Source organism: Tribolium madens, unplaced genomic scaffold (genome assembly GCF_015345945.1).
Source record: "Tribolium madens isolate multiple individuals breed KSU strain unplaced genomic scaffold, Tmad_KSU_1.1 Scaffold_97;HRSCAF=244;Tcas5.2_LG3a, whole genome shotgun sequence".
NCBI classification, from domain to species: Eukaryota; Metazoa; Arthropoda; class Insecta; order Coleoptera; family Tenebrionidae; genus Tribolium; species Tribolium madens.
The window spans coordinates 6,205,159-6,222,349 of record NW_025401069.1 but is presented as its reverse complement, the minus strand read 5'-3'; the positions used below and the strand labels follow the sequence as shown (position 1 = coordinate 6,222,349).

General features: G+C 31.3%; 3 protein-coding genes across 6 annotated transcripts in view; 1 reads left to right on the top strand and 2 right to left on the bottom strand.

The window, feature by feature from the left end:
* The window catches only part of LOC123015308, a 15,632-nt gene extending 10,642 nt beyond the window's left edge, over positions 1–4,990 (top strand). Inside the window, exons 3-6 of the mRNA XM_044414993.1 lie at positions 490–728; positions 778–914; positions 1,185–1,460; positions 3,887–4,990. Of these exons, the coding sequence (XP_044270928.1) occupies positions 490–728; positions 778–914; positions 1,185–1,460; positions 3,887–4,463 (1,229 nt within the window). The 3' untranslated portion in view covers positions 4,464–4,990. The remainder of the gene's footprint in view (positions 1–489; positions 729–777; positions 915–1,184; positions 1,461–3,886) is intronic.
* Positions 4,991–5,654: 664 nt separating this feature from the next.
* On the bottom strand, positions 5,655–10,092 carry LOC123015309 (ethanolamine-phosphate cytidylyltransferase). Its single transcript, XM_044414994.1, has 3 exons — positions 9,723–10,092; positions 7,403–7,720; positions 5,655–7,343 (listed from the first exon to the last, which is right to left on the bottom strand). The coding sequence occupies exons 1-3, from the start codon at positions 9,782–9,784 to the stop codon at positions 6,587–6,589; spliced, it is 1,137 nt and encodes a 378-aa protein (XP_044270929.1). The 5' UTR covers positions 9,785–10,092; the 3' UTR covers positions 5,655–6,586.
* Positions 10,093–11,637: 1,545 nt separating this feature from the next.
* LOC123015241 (contactin-1) lies at positions 11,638–17,112 on the bottom strand. Of its 4 annotated transcripts, none has more exons than XM_044414864.1 (6): positions 16,848–17,112; positions 16,551–16,799; positions 16,324–16,502; positions 15,281–15,410; positions 14,944–15,066; positions 11,638–14,884 (listed from the first exon to the last, which is right to left on the bottom strand). In XM_044414864.1, the coding sequence occupies exons 1-6, from the start codon at positions 16,903–16,905 to the stop codon at positions 14,709–14,711; spliced, it is 915 nt and encodes a 304-aa protein (XP_044270799.1). In that variant the 5' UTR covers positions 16,906–17,112; the 3' UTR covers positions 11,638–14,708. The 4 variants fall into 4 exon arrangements, with proteins under 4 accessions (XP_044270799.1, XP_044270797.1, XP_044270800.1 ...); XM_044414862.1 differs by having other exon boundaries at positions 14,944–15,087; positions 16,848–17,111; XM_044414865.1 differs by having other exon boundaries at positions 11,638–14,872; positions 16,848–17,111.
* Between the last annotated feature and the right edge of the window lie 79 nt (positions 17,113–17,191).

Below are 17,191 nucleotides of genomic sequence, written 5' to 3'. Positions count from 1 at the left end.
TTATATAAAAATAATAAAATTTATATATTTATTTATATCAACACAAGTTACAAATTTCTAATATAACTAATATATGTACGTGAGAATTATAAGAAACATGTATTATTGTTCTTTCCAGTACTATCAACCGTTACAAAAATCTTATAATTCAATTATTCAATGAAAAAAGTATCAGATAGGTATAAAATGTAAACGAATGGCACGCATTTTACACACAGAAACCGTAACGATTTAACCAGACGTGCCAGTTGGCAGATTATGATCAAGATAGTACAAATCGAGCAGAAAAGCAGCAATTCTGCATTAACTTCTACTAGAATTATTGCTTTATTAAAGATACGAGTAAATTGCTTATTCTGTGCGATGCACGAAGTCATAAGAATAACAGTAAGATAAGCGAAACACAAAACTGGCATTAGAAAGATTTAAAAACGTTAGAGATTACATCGGTTTTAGAAGTCCAACAACTATAATATAATTTCATTACAGTGACAGAAATTCAGTGCACATTCGCCAGCGGCAATAGCATAGGCACTCGAGACTCAATCATAGCGAAATTAAGAAAACCCGACGGCTTTAAAGGAAATCCTCTCTTCGCAGACGACCGAGGAGTTGACCCGGAAACAGACCACGTCTGCCAGATAAAACCTGATCTCACAGATCCCACTGGCTTAAAGTATAATCTCAAAATCACAGATTTTAGCAGATGTGGTGTTCTGAAACGTAACGTAAGATCAGTTCAAAAATATGAAACTTTTTTTAATAAAAATGTTATAGGGATTTGTCCATGTTAGGGTATGGTTTCCCCAGTTTGCCGGTGTGGTGATGCAATCGGATCAAGAACTTATTATTATGTGCAAGCCGCCGGAACCAACTGTTATTGAAAACAAGGCAGCTGGTTTTGCTGGTAGTTTGTAAGTACATGCCTAATTTTCTTGTGGTCTTTTTGCAAAGTAGAACAAGAATGAATTGTTTATGACTACTGTAAACCTAAGAAGCAAAACGATGTGGTTTTCGTTTGAACAAACCAAAATGTCATTTCCATTAACTCCATCCCACAACAGTTATACTAACACGAAATAATTATTATTGCTTGGTAAAAAATAACATTCCCAAAATTACTGTAAAAATATTGATGGAATTTTTTCTTTCTTAAATAAACAATGACATATTCCATTGTTTAGTCCTCACGGAGCACGAGTGTCAGGAGTAGTAGAAGAAACTCCTGGTCGTCTGGAATACGAAGTAGCTCTATACAAAGAAGCTCCAGCCAGAGTTAGCAATGCAACAAATAATGAACTTCCAGTAGATCAAGCAGTACCTATTGGAACTAAGCTTCAACTACGAGCCCGCATCAGTCCTGAATCTGCTTGGAAGTATGTCAAGTTGATGGAGGTGACCGTCAGTCCAGACCCTGATGACCCGCATATGATTGGAAGTGTTGCACTCGTCAAAGATGGGTTTGTATTCCAAAGCAATAAATTTAATTGTGTGTAAATGCATTTTAGCTTTAATTGCGGTAATAAAATTAGCTAGTGTTTCTTTGCAATTAACAATTACACTAGCCTGAGAAGAAAACAGTTATTTTTTGTTCAATTCTATGTGCTAAACTCAAAAATGATAAAGAAAATTCCATAGCACGTCAGATTTTAAAGTTAGGCATTTTAAGATATCATATGTAAGTATGTTCGAAAAATCGCCGAAAAACGAAACACTTAAAATTCATTTTCTCCATTCTCATTAAAAAAAAATTTCCCCCAAATTTGGGTGCGGTCAGTGACGAGCAAGGGGAAAGGTTCCACCAGGATATACAGGATGTTCCGTCTAAATCCCACTTTAGAAGTATTGGGAGTTGGAATAATCGTATTTATTTGAAAATTGGTACATACTCATAATCTATTAAGTCCTCCTAAATGAAAATATTTTCAAGATGGCGGCACTTCCGGTTATACCGGAAGTCGGTCTCAACTTTCTTATTTTAAATGGAAAGGTATATTTTTTACTGCGTTTTTGGATTAACCGGGTTATTTTAAGGGAGTTTTTATCATCTTTCCCTATACCTAAATTTAGCCATTTTTGAAATATTTGAAGTTTTTCAAAAATTTTTGGATCTGTACCTTCCACTTTAAAAATCGGTAACTCTGCTATTTTTTAAAATTTTGAATTCGTTTTTTTGGCGTTTGAAAGAGAAAGTTTAGATCTTTGTTTCGGTGTTTTCAAATTTTGAAAAAAAATAACATATCCCAAAATTTTAAGGTTACTTTTGTAATAATTCAAATACCCATAACTTAATTTTTTCAAATGAAATACCCCAATTTTTATTCTACTAAATGGAGGAGAATTTAATTCTGCATCGATCTGTATTAACATTCCCTATACCTAAATTTAATAATTTTTAAGTTATGGTGACTTTTTGTTGAGATTGCCGAAAATCTGTTATTAGCCACATTCGTTTTCGTATAGTTTGCTATGGAAATAAAAAATGTCAAAATTTTTTCTCAATAAATGTCGACAGTGACTTATTATTTGACAAATAGTGCCAAAATATGGAGAGTCAAAGCTACTCAAACTTAGATTTAATTAATTTATTTTGTATTTATGGAGAGTGTAACAAAATTATGATATCGTTCATTGAACAAAAATAAGTTTTTCTCACTTGTTAGCTTTAAATAATGATTGCATGGTAGAACCTATCAATAATAATTAAGTTTGCTTAACTTTGATTCTCCATATTTTGGCACTGTCGACGAGAAACAATTTTGACATTTTTGATTCCCATTGCAAACTATGTGAAAACGGGTATGGCTAGTAATAAATTTTCTGTAGTATTAAAAAAAAAGTCCATAACTTGAAAATTATTAAATTTAGGTATAGGGAATGTTAATACAGATCAATGCACAATTAAATTCTCTTCCATTTAGTAAAACAAAAATTGGGGTATTTTATTTGAAAAAATTGAGTTATGAGTATTTGAATTATTACAAAAGGAACCTTAAAATTTTGGGATATGTTTTTTTTTCAAAATTTGAAAACACCAGAAAAAGGATCTGAGCTTTCTCTTTCAAACGCCAAAAAAACGAATTTAAAATTTTAAAAAATGGCAGAGTTACCGGTTTTTAAAGTGGAAGGTGCATATCCAAAAATTTTTGAAAAACTCCAAATATTTTAAAAACGGCTAAATTTAGGTATAGAGAAAGCTAATGAAAACTCCCTTAAAATAACCCGATTAATCCAAAAACGCAGTAAAAAATATACCTTTCCATTTAAAATAAGAAAGTTGAGACCGACTTCCGGTATACCGGAAGTGCCGCCATCTTGGAAATATTTTCATTTAGGAGGACTTAATGGCTAAGTACCAATTTTCAAATAAATACAATTATTCCAACTCCCAATACTTCTAAAGTGGGGTTTAGACGGAACAGCCTGTATTGACGATGGAAAAGAGGTTCCAAGGCAGATGGGATCCAGCTATGATGGGGGATTACTGCTGGTTCCTGATAAGGGAAGTTAAAACACTCTACAAAAGAAAGTCAGCTTTTGCAAAAAAACTCATCTACAACAGATTTATGTTTAGAATCTTATACATCTTTCAACATTGTTCTTGTTTAGTGAATAAATTAATTTCTTTCGTCGCCTATTTAATTAATTTCTATTTGAAATGAACAATTTTTACGATAAAATTTGAGGAAACTATTTTTCTGTAACTTAAAATCTGTACGTGATGGAGAATTTTTCTTATCAAATTCGTAATTAGGGATGTTAATATACCCTGATACACGTGTTAATAGACCAATCACATTAAAAAAAAATAAAATTTGTTGGGTAGTGTTATTTGTCTCAAGATAAACGTGCACTAAAAGATCGGATTTTAACTAGTTTTTTCTAGCTGTCGCAACCGCGACTTCGCCTCGATCATCCCCCACCAGCCAGCCCGTTATCGCGAACGCCACAACGAAGTTTTCCTCGACTTCGAAGCCTTCCTCCTTAGCACGATGAAAGAACGCTCGACTCTCTGGATCCACTCCCAAATAAAAGCTTGCATGGATCCAGCCGACTGTCAACCCGACTTCTGCTTAGACTTATTCGAACCTTCAGGACACGGACGAAAGCGTCGTGACGTAGAAGCCATCGAAGCCCCTGAACTCCCCTCAGATTTGCAAAAGCACAACGCCACCATCCAGTACACGAAAATTAAGGAGAATCTCGAATACACCGTGTTGATGCCTGGAGAGTTCTACCATCGAACCGCAGCAATGGAAAGCTCGTGTAGTACTTTTTTAGCAGTTGCTGCAATTTTAGGTTGTTTGTTGTTTCTGTCTGCGTTTGTTATGTGTTGGTTGGCGTCCAGGTTACACTCGGCGCTCATAGGGACTGTTAATACGAGTAAAAATATTGACGAGTTGGTAAGGGAGAGTCGACATTATTCGGAGTCGGGGTATACAGGACGAGCCACAACGCAATGAAATTTAGAACGGGTTAGCACTTTTTAATTTAAACCAAAAAACGTAGCGAGTAAGTTCCTAAAGTAACTAGAATTTCCAGCTCTCAAATCCTGGAACAATACATTTTTATCAAACATTTCAGACTGACTTCTAAAGTACATAATAACTACTAGTTTTTCAAAATATTTATTATTTATTTATTTATTTATACGTAAATTATTTATTATGAATAGCTATTTCATTTGTATCTGTTATGGTAGGAACAAAGTAATTAAAAAATCTTTTAAGCACAACTTACACTTTATAAATAATAATTGTATGAAATATCTTTAAAAGTGTGTGAATAAATAATGTATTACAATATACAGAATGAACACAAACTTAAAAGTATGATTTAATCTTTCTAAAATAAGGTAAAATGCTACAATTTTTTAAGTTTCTTTTTATTTTCGAATTTTACATTTTAACAACCTACAATAAAAACTGTACTGTATTATTATCAATAAATAATGTATAATTAAAAAAAGATTAAAAATAACCGTGTTTTTGAATAATTTTTAAATAATTTGTGATCCATACTTGTTCATCCTGTATATTTATGCATAGTAGTATTTATTTATTCTTTAAATGACCCGATAGATTTAAAAACAGAATAATTTCCAAAAAATCGGCATCTCTACATAGCAGTTTTACATATCAATTACGCAGATATGATTAATTTTAAATATATTGGGTTATTACGACACATTTGTTATGGGGGCAATATGTCACATTTAATACCAATCAATAGAAAAATGTATAAAAGGTTATCACAAAGTTTAAATACTTAGCCTGTATTTTTCTGTTGTAATTAAAACAAATTACTCGAAAGGTACTGGAAAGATTAAACAATTTATTCTCGATTTACAATTCTAAATATAAAAAAGTAACAGTTTAAGTTGTTTAATCATTAATACTTAAATTCTCGGGTAGGTAATCGTATAATTTTTTTTACTTGTAAAACAAAATGTATATATGATATTTATGGTAAATTGGGAATTGCGGAATCGTTGTAAAAATATTAATGCAAATTGGGGAAAATACATGAAAAATTGATTTGTAAACAATAAACTTTCAACATGTTTTTAGTTACTTATTTAGTAATTCCCACTCACTTGTATTTAATTTCACTCTGTTTCTACCCCCGCAATCGATGAAAGCAAAGACTAAAAATATTTTTGCAGAAAAATATATTATATACAAATAACATTTTGCCAACAAGAAAATAAACATAAATTTTGCCTAATATATTCACAGTAACATTGAATTCCTCTCGACAAATGAGATAAAAATATAAGCATGTGTAAATCACGTAACATATAAAGCTTTTACTAGTCATTACTTTCCATTAAAATTTTAAAATGCCATACAATAGAAGACTAAAATGCAGAAAGTAGAATCTCTATCATGTACAAAAACAGCCAATACATAAATATCACAACGTAACACACTAGTGAAGATAATAAAAACAAAATACTATGGATTTGGATTTTGTTATCAAACTACCTATTTAATATTTAATACAGTACGGAAAGAGACCTATAATGTAGATAATGGAAAATAAAATGGCCATTTAAGAACAAATAATCTATAAAACGTTGCACATTATTAAAATTAATGAGTATGCATACATTTATGTTCGGTATTGAGAGATCAAGTATTGTCTCCTTGCAAACAAGCTAAATTCCCGTTTATATGAAAATAGTGATCCTAAAATTTTCCTTTTGTGCACCACTTGATAGTGTAAAATAAATATAACAAAATAATAAATAAAATACAAGATGGGATAAGAAGATAAATACGTTATAACATCTAAAACCACCTTGTCCAACATCTAAGGTTTCTCTCAAAGCACAATGAAGCCATATAAGTGACATCATGCAAAATACTTAAACTAGTCAAGGTTTGTATGATGAGTCAACGTGTTCCAATAAAAAAATTGCAAATTTAATTAACAAAATATTTATCACAAACGTATTCCATACTTCCCCAACTTGTGTCCTGGCCTTTAAAAATATTTGGTACAACGTCGACTAGGAAAGCAAAATGTAATAATAAATTTGAGGTTGATTTGTACTCAATATTAAAAAAAAAAAAAATGTAATTTAATTGCCGACATCAATTAGATCACCGTTCAATTTATCTTTCTCTAGAAATTTAATCAATTCCAGCTCCTTTTTTTCCTTTTTAAAGTTTCTTGTCTCAAACTCTAATCTATTCCTGATAATTCTATCGACAATCTTCTCTGTCGTCATATCATTCCCCGAATCAACAGTGATGAACTTCTTCACTTGTTTCGGGTACGCGAAAGGATCCTTCCCGTCGACGTCATTCATGATCGGAGTGCATCCATGCACGACCATATCAACGTTAAAATGCTCCATCAAATCTTTGGTTACGGTGTACGGTGCACCAATCACGACCTCTGAAACGTATTTACAAGCCAACACACTCAAAACCCGCTCGTGCAAATTCATAATCGGGTAATTTGAGCCTTTGTACCGGTTAACAACCGGATCGGTGTGAAGACCCACGATGAGATAATCTCCTTGTTGTTTGGCTTTTTCCAAGAAATCGAGATGACCCACATGGAAGAGATCAAAAGCTCCTGCCACGTAAACAACCTTATCGGTTGGTTTGGGTGGTTTTCCGTCCGAAAACTGGATGATTTTTTGAGTGGTGGGTAGAAATTGGGAACAGCCGGTCCACGGCGACCTCGCTAAAGAGTCTTGACCCATTGTGGAGGAATGTTCCTTTTCCACCTCGTATTCGCGTTCGCCTTGGCGGAAATGGTTGCGGGTTAGGAGTAGCATGCGGCCGACGAGGTCAGTGGTAGAGACGCCGGCAGTCCTTTGGACTTCTCTAAACGAGGCGAAAACATAATTAGCTTATGTCATTGTAATAATTGTAAAGCTAGTTACCTGTATCGTCCTGCAGTTTTCACTAAATGGTAAGTATCTACTCCATCTGCGGTCATGGTGATGTCATCCCCGTGGCAGCAAAAATCGCAGTCGTATTTGTCCAATGTTTCCAAAGTTGTGACATAGGGAGCTCCTTCCACAACTTCATCTACCCATTTTATGCCTCTGACCATTTTATATCGTTCCTCTTGATTAAATACAGGAGGTCCTTTGTGTTTTGTTATTTCCTCGTCGGTGTGGACACCAACTATTAGGTAATCTCCCAAAGCTTTCGCTTGGCGGAGCGAATTGGCGTGACCAAAGTGGACCATGTCATAACTAAAATTTAAAAAAGAGATTTTCTCAGTTGATCGATCTAATAGAATTTAAAAAAAAATTTAGCAAAAAACAAAAAAATTATTAAAAATATTTCTACAATAATTTTTACTGTGTACTATCTAGAAACTGAATATCAGTAAAAGTGTTTTAAAAACTGAAATTTTATTTTGTTTTTTTGCACCATCTGAGCCAGAGGGTGGTAACAAAAGTCAAAATTTAATTTTTTTCATTGTCAAGCTGAACATTTTTAGGTTCTGCGTGGTTTGTAATAATTCGATAGAATTTTTTTTCTAATAATACATTTTTTTTATTAGAGAAACAAAAAATACATAAATTTGGCTTAGACTTTTTATAGTCACAGTATTGCCAACTCAAACAGTCGTACGTCCATTCTTGTACATTTTTATAATACCTATGCAGGGTGCACCAGAACTCGCGCCCCAGAGTAAAATATACGGTAGGATACTAGGAACATGGAAAAAATGTTAAAAAAAAAATATCTATAAAAATTTCAAAGTTATGAGAGTTTAAATTTTGCATTTTGACTCTTTTATTTCTGTTAAAAAAATAATTTTCCAATTTTTTTTGCTAGAGACCATTAGAAGAGGAAAGAGGGAAGCTGTATCTTAAATTGTAACTCACTTTAAATGTCAAAATTTTTTTGCAGATAGAGTTTTTTCCATGATCCTGGTATCTTATCTTACTTGAAATTTTTCTCTGGGGCGCGAGTTCGGGCGCACCTGTAGATATCGATAAATGTTTTTTTATTGTTCATTAATAAAAATGGATCATTTCAATATTTACTGAGTAAGTCTTACCTAACTAGAATATCTTATTAAGTACAAAAAATTTTGAAAAAAGAAACTAATCAGTGAATGTACTTCTTAAGCCTGAAATCAGATTAGTCACTTAAGTGACCACTGAAAAATCCAGATAACAAATTTTTTGATTGCTAGAAATTTTTCCGAACACTTGTTTCACATCATAATTTGCTAATCAATGAATCATATACTCTAAACAATGACAAAAAGTTGTCAAAGCTTGTAAAAATTTTAATTGTGTCATGCTTAGAAATTGCAATTTGTTTGTAAACAAATCGCTGAAAACAAACTGATAGGATAGGTATGTAGTATAACAATTACTTAACACACAATAACGGGAAATCAATCAATTTGCACTCAATATACGATTGTAATCATAAATTATTTTACTTTTTAGTACTGGGAAATAGGCTGAAGGAAAACTATTTACTTATAGTAATAAATTACCCAGACATAATTATTATGTTTCTTTGTTGACAGTGTTCCAATGTTATAAAAAAAAACAAAATGTTCTAAATTTGATTTTTCTATCTATTAATTTGTTAATTGATTCCTAACTATTAATTTGGAGAAAATTTTCGTAAGCAAAAATCACCAAATTGTAGAAATACAAATAGGTTATCAGAATTATTTATTTACACTACGCATTATCTTTAATTCTATTTTTGTAGAAATTTTATCCCAGAGGTTGTACTGATTGTAATGAGTATAAATCAACAAAATACTGCATATTGCCCCACTTCCGCCTCAAAAGTTATGACCTGAGCCTTTTGAGCTTTATAGATATTTGTTAGTGGGTGTGATAACCGGAGATGATTACAATTAGCTCCAATTTGGATTAAATCAAAATTGTTTTATTTTTTGCAACTTGACTGTGCCATAGGGGATTCAGCTGTTTCAATAAAAATGCCTGCAACAATCTACATCAGTAATAAATTAACTATAAATCAATAAAAGTCTTGTAATAAAAAGAAATGATTTTGAACAGTTTTATCCCCGTTTAATTGTATTGTAAACCCGCTTATTAACCCGAAGTGCCTAATTTGGGAATAATTAGAAGTGTGGAAAAATACAAGGTTACTCTAATTTATGAGTATTTTACAGTAAAATCTTCCAGCAAACAATGTTTGGTAGTTATTTATTATATCTTATTAAAAAAAATATATATGGCATCCACTTACCACCCATCGCACCAAACCCGGATAGGTTTCGTCCGGCCGTTTTGTAATTTACTTTCAGGCATATTTTCCACAATTCTCTATATTTCAAAAGCACATAAACAGATTTAAGGTTAAACTTTCATTCACCACAGTCAATTTTATTCTGACTAAAAATAACTCGTAAATGAGCGCTCTCCTCGATGTTTTGCAACTCCCTACCAAGCAATTTCGTATCACATAATGAATGGGAATAACAGAACTGAATCAGCAATGACCAAGAAACGTAATTGATTGTAGAGGTGGGGTGTTTCTATGCCCTTTAGATTTATCACACCACGTTGAGCCACGTCTTTAGCCCCACCATTTGCTCTAGACGAATAGGAATTATCGATTTTACACACTATCAAAACAAAACGTAGCGCGGTCATGCGTCTAGGTGACTGAAACATCTTCCATCTCAATCTACTGGCCATGCGCTGGTTGTTTTCATATAGTTTTACACTTTTACAGCACTTGTGGAGCGGAAAAATACTTCCGACACGGCGCCAAGGACTCAGAAATCGTGTAAATTGGGATAAATATTTAAAAAAACATAAAATTAGCACTAATATGTAGATGCAAATCAGATTATCCTACACTTTGAAAGTATTCTATCTATATCTATATTAATAAATTCAAACCTAATATTGAAATAGGTATATGGCATATGGCTTGAGAATATTAACAAACATTTGTTTTTATTTTTCTTATCAACAATAAGATAAACGTGAGTTCCGTGATCCAAAACAAGAAAAAAACTTAATTTTATTATTAACACAACACACAACTAATTTAAAACTGATACTTATTAATTTATTAATTTTTATATACACACTGAAGTAATGTCGCGGCGTAAAATTAAATTTCAGTGTAAGAATAAAATAAGAAAAAAGATGTTTTTATGTTAACTTATGAAAAAGATACCTAAGTACAACATATCAAAATTGACAAAAAAATCTTAGTTAAACTGAATTATGAACATAAATCTGGCACCACCCCTTTTTCGTAAACAAAAAATTGTTTTGATAGCATTTTCAAAGTAGGTACACTTTCAAAAAAAATTTGTAGTCTACATATTTTAAGAAGTTTTTCTAATTTAATAACATTGTATGAAATATTAAAAAAAAAAACTGGGTATTATTGACGTACGACTAGCATGTAACAATAAAACCAATCACTATTTCTACAGAGCGTCTCGAAAGAGGTAAATATAAAATTTTTCCTCGACAGTTGCATATAAAACGTAAAGAATTTGTCCTTACTTTTGTGCTTAAAACGGCTGTTATCTACTTACAAAAAGAAAAGCAATTAGATAATTACATATTTTTTATTTCAAAGTGATAATTACCTTTGTACTTGATTTTTCTTCTTCTGAGTAAAAATAATATCACAGTTGACAAGCTTTCAACTTTTTAAGAACAGGACAGCAATAAGATACCAACAAATTTTCAATAAATATTTTAATACACTAAATAGCATAATAATATTTACATATGATAAGCAACCTAATCAACATAAACACAAAAAAGGAACAATTAAAAGTGTATTCGAGATGATACAAAAATATCTGTGTGGTAGTCATTAAGCTGAATGGTATGTAAAATGGACTAATAAATGCTAAAAATCTAATTATTATTAGTACTCAGCCTAATTCTAAGAGAATTAAAATTGTCAGGTAATGCTCACAACCATTATTAAAATACCTATTATATAAAAATTTAATATAAAATTTTTCCGAATTCTATTAGAATTAAGCACTTTGTTCTTAATTTATAACCTATACATAAAATCGCTTGTGTAGCTGGTTGAAGAGATCAAAGCCAAAAATTAAAATCGGATATTTGAGACACAGTTCTACAAGGCTGAGAGGAAAAGTTTTGATGAGATGTTTTCGTGATATGTGTTTTTTTTTTTTAAATATGAGGTATGCGTTTATCAAACCAAATGAAAAAGTGTGACTGTTGGCACAAATGTTAAAAATAATAACAATTTTCTAGAAAGAATCTTTTATAATGCTGGTAGTATTTGCTATTACGCCCTTTAAAAAGTTTAAAATTTTGACATTTGAACCAGTGACACTAATTGGTTCAACCAGCTCAAAGTACCAAGCTGGTACAAAGGCACATGTTTGGAAAAGTCAATTATTTTTCCGTTTGATTTATAACTTGTTGTAACAGTGAACCTATTGTTAGTTGTTAATTATCAAAATAATTTATATTGCATAACAGTAAATTGCAACCAGCAATAAAACGTTTAAAACAACACCAAATCCACCAAAAACAAACATAATTGGATATTTTAATAAGCCAACACTTCTTAGCATCCAACCTTTAGAAATGTGTAACAAATATTACAGTATCGATCTTGTCTCGACGAGCTTACATATGGCGACACCCTGTATAGATTTAATTTGGTAACAAAATGAGGCTTTAAAACACCGTCTTTTTCGCAAAAATCGCATGTGGAAGATCACCCTATTTAAGATTTCATCTAACATTACAAAGCCAAATTGATGATGAAACCTAAAGGAAGCAATTAGTATACATACATGACCAAAAATAAATACAGCAAAATACACGAAAGTCGATTAGGTATCACTGATAACTTGTATCAAAATTAATTTTATACATCGATTTAATTTTTATGTATAGATATGAATATGACAATACAAAGACATACACGTTACAAGTAAAATGGTATTTGTATAAAAGCACACTGTATAAATATGATCGTATCTATCGCATATTAACATGAAACAAATGCAAATGATCCAATAATGTTTACTGCCCAATCAACTAAAAAGTTTCCCTTTTTTCGGAGTAAACGTTTATTGGAGTTTTGTTTGTATATTAATAATTATAAATAAGTATTATGTATGTACCTATAAGTATTTCAGATTTTAATAATGTTCCATAACAACTTTTCCAAGTTCATTGTAATATCATTTTTATCACTAGAATGTTCATAATTTTGCAATGTTCGCGAGTGATGGCGTGAATGATGAATCAATGAGTGATTTCCTAATCTCCCAAAATTTATCATGGAGTGGGTCTGAGTTTGTTATTTCTATGTAATAAAAGTGAGAAAATAATTTTGGTACATGTCCTATTTTCTTCTTCGTTTATCTCTGTTTTATTTTAATTAGTTTAAAACATTTGGGAGATTATTTAACAGCTTGTAAGATGATTTCCACAATTTCCATCAATTAACTGTAAACATCGATTGATTGATTTGTAGAATCTATCTATAAATGGTTAAATATTGCTTCAATATATATATGTTAGCAAAAAGATAAAATAAACAATTTCCTGCAAAAAAAATGTTTTTACAGAAATTTGTTCCACCGTAATTAAAAAAAGAAAAATATAAGGCTGTTTTGAAATTTAGTTTAATTATTATTTTAATTGGTTTCAACCACTTATAGATAAATTGTAAATTAGTTAAAAACATGTATTCTTTTGAGCCTTATGTTATTATCTTACAATCCATTGCTTAAAATTCTGATTTAACACCATCCGCAAAACCAGTGTTTATACAATGCCACGCAGTTTATTACAACAAAGCTTTTAAGACATAAATGCACAATGCATTTACTTTCTATATTATATTAGAAAATTAAAAATCAGTCTGTGATTATTATAACTATTTTGTCACAAAATGTGCTCAAAGCTATTACAAGTATTATCAAACTATCATAGGCACTGATACATTTTCACAACATATGGTTTTTCATTGAAGAAAATTAAACAAAAAAATTATTGCGTTAAATAAATGAGTATTAACAGCTCTAAATGATATGCTACCTATTATTTGCCGTAACTATTAGGCACAAGAAAAAAATTACAACCTCGTTCAAGTAACTATCTATTTGCTGGTACAAGATTTATAAGCCAACCTTGCACTTGGAACTAAGTATTCACAACTCCGAGTGTAAAAACTAAACTAAACTTATAAACGTTCTATGTGATCAAAATTTAAAGATAAATAAAAAGCAACACATTTTTCTACTTTCAGTCAAATAAAATTAATGCAGGAGCCACAAATCTAATAAGATTATGATAAATGTGTTTGTAATAAACAAATAAAGAAAATAAAAAGTTCATATAACTAGAAAATGCTACAATTAGATTATTTATTAAGACAACACGAGTTTTATAGACAGTTTAAAAATCAAAGTCGTAATTTTAAATAGAGCGAGATTTTTAAGCTATAAAAGTCATGTTGTCTTCAAAAATTTTTTCAACACTAATATTAGATCAGAAATTTTACTAAATTCAAAAATGATTATAAAGAAATTAGTCAAAATAATGTTAAAATTGACAAAATGTCGTCATTCACGACGTATAGAGCGAATATTAGGGGCTACATAAAAGGTAAGTTTAAATGCACCATAGAAACAGTATAAGATCATATTAGTGTTGGAAAAAGTCTATTGTTTGTAGTTTTATTACTTGACGTAAGTTATTACGAAAAACTATTAATTATTTTTATATTTTCGGGTTTGATAGAGCTTTTACAAAGAAATTAATAACCATAAATTATAATTGCAGTAATAAATGACTATAAAAAGAAACGAAAAACCATAATCTTATCAGATTTGGCAACGTAAAAAATAAAATACTGTCTAGAAAACGGTTTATAAAAATATGTTGCAGATCTGTGACAATTACAACCAATCGTGTAGACGTTGGAAGCCATTATATTTTTGTAAATTTGTATTGTAAATGCGCAAGACTACAAAATGGTTTTGATCTAAAATTATGCGAAAAATGACTAGAATAAAGGTAACTGCAATAAAATTGTTCGCAACATAATAGACTCAACTAAAAAAACATTTAAAAACTTAACATATCTAACGTTAAATCACAATATGATCAGGCAAAGCCCTTGAACACAAGCATACGAGATGAACTAGAGTATCAACCTACCGTGTCCAAATTTCCTGTTTTTATAAAAACAAACAAAAAACTATACGTTTCTAGGCTGCACTACCGTATTATTGTTTAAACGCAAAGGCGTCTCATTATTAGAATTTTCATCAGCGGGCAGTTGCTCGCTTTGCAAGTTGCCCTCAAAGCCGGGGTTCAGTATAATATTTGGAACTAGTTCTATAATCTCTTGTTCTTCTGGAACTGCGAAGTAATCTCGATTTAAAATACGATTATTCGAGCAAAATGTTGGAAACTAATTTCACTAAACTTACCACTAGGAAGGCGACATTCTTGGTACAATAAGAAACATGTTCCCAATCCGAGTAAAATAAGTGTTCCCATGACAATTCCCACGGCTACGGCCCACACTCTCGTGTCGAATTTATCGGCTCCAGCTAACATACGTCGAGCCAATTCTAAATTAAAAAACATTTTTTTCTACACTTTGGCTACAATTGACCACTTTGTTTTAAGCGTTTGGCTCATTACTTGTGAACTTAAAATAAATAAAAGCAGCAATTTACGGTTTAAAAGTGGTCCATTATACTAACTACACCAATCAATATGCAACAAAAACTAAACATCCATATAAACAATGCTAATTCCTACCTTCTTCTCGATACTCGTGTGAAGTAGTACCTATAACTGTTGTTATTTCGCCCCTACCGAGTTTATTAGTGGCCCAGATTCGAAACTCGTAGCTTGTATTAGGCTGCAGTTTGTACACGTCGATTTGTCTCTGCAAAGATTGAAAATACTTTTTTGCGTTGCAAGGGATGAAAGTGTATCTTTTCCTCTCCTTGATGGAAGTTACTGCCCGAGATTTCGGACAATTTACCACCCAGGGAAGAAAAAACACTTACCTCCAGTGTAATACATATAATTTTTCCTACAATCCAGCAAGAAATACTTCAAAACTAACAATTTCTTTTGATTTCCCAAGACCAATCTAGCAGAATGTTATTTCGTTTCTATGGTGGATGTAAATTTTTACTTCCCTGAGAGGTTACAAATATTTTTATTGTAATTTTGATAGATGAGGAGGGTAACATTTATACTTTCCTGAGAGGTAATTTGCCACTTTCCTTTCTAAAATTAAGGTGAAAAAACTTACTTTCTGTTAGGGTCGCAAGAAAAAATGTTGAAATTAAATCTTAGTTCTTTTGCACAATGTTGAAAATTTGTGGATTATCCTCTACATTACATATTATTGTGTTTGGTATTAGATTCAACAAAAGTTTTAAAGTGGTCAACAGTGAATTCTTAAAAAGTTTTTTTGTACTCATGTAACTCTTTTTTGTAAAATAAAATTGAAAAAAACAAGTAGATATCTGAGGTCTTAAGTCAAATAAACCTTAAATGTTAGATGATAAACTCTTGAAGAAAGTAATTACAAAATGCAGAATACTACATTTTCTTAAAATAGATTACAACAGTGCTCTAGTCAAACAAGTTTTACTGATAATTTTGTCTAATCAAAACGACATTGACTTGTTTCTTAACCTCTGCATTTTTACTTATTGACTTTTACCAACAGTATTCTTTTATTTTCACTAGATTAAATTAGAAACAATTGTACAAAGAGTAATTTGCAGAAAGTACAATAATAGGGAAATGTTAAAAAATACGTACTTCACAAGCAAAATACTTACTGAATTTGGTGTGATATGATTGGGTGATATTGGTAACCATTCCCCATCAGAACCAGCTAACCGGTATTGAGCAGTAAAATTTATAATAGGATATCCTCCAGTACCATTGACCTCCCACAAGATTAAAGCAATAATAGAACTTGGCCTCACAGACACATTTCCCAAAGCTGGTGGAGGTGCTGAAATTCCTTCTAATTATAAAAATAAGTAAAATAGCTTCTACTTACTCCTCACAACCACTTTCATTCTAGCCTTTTCATCGTCCACACTGTTTGCTTTATAACAAGCATATATCCCAGCGTCAGATCTTTCAACCGAAGAAAGAAACAGAGAACCATTGTTTATAATTTGCATGTGTGATATTTGATGATCTTCTCTTTCCTCTCTGACCCACATAACATCTTTAGTATCCTGTATTGGGCATGGCAGTGTTAAGTTACGTCCAATATCGACACCAAATTCTGATATTTTTGCACCTAAAACTGGGATTATAAAACCATGTTTATTAGTAATCAATAACAAACCTTTCACTACAACAAGACACAAAAGTAAGCACAGAAATGGTACCCCTTTAATGCACATAATTCCATATTCTTATACAAGTTTATGTAAAAAAATAATACTTTTTCTGTTACTACACAAAACCATGGCACGTTGTTCTAGTAAAATCACAGTGTTGTACATTGCGTATTTTTACATGTTTTTGTGTATTAATCTTCGGCAATTTCAACAAATATCAAATACAACACCCACAACACCCAAAGTATGTAAATTATTGATCGCCAATATGATGGCACGAAAGTCCCTAGATTCAAAGCCTGTATTTAAGTAGAAACGATGAAGCTGTTGTGGCACACCTGGAACCGGC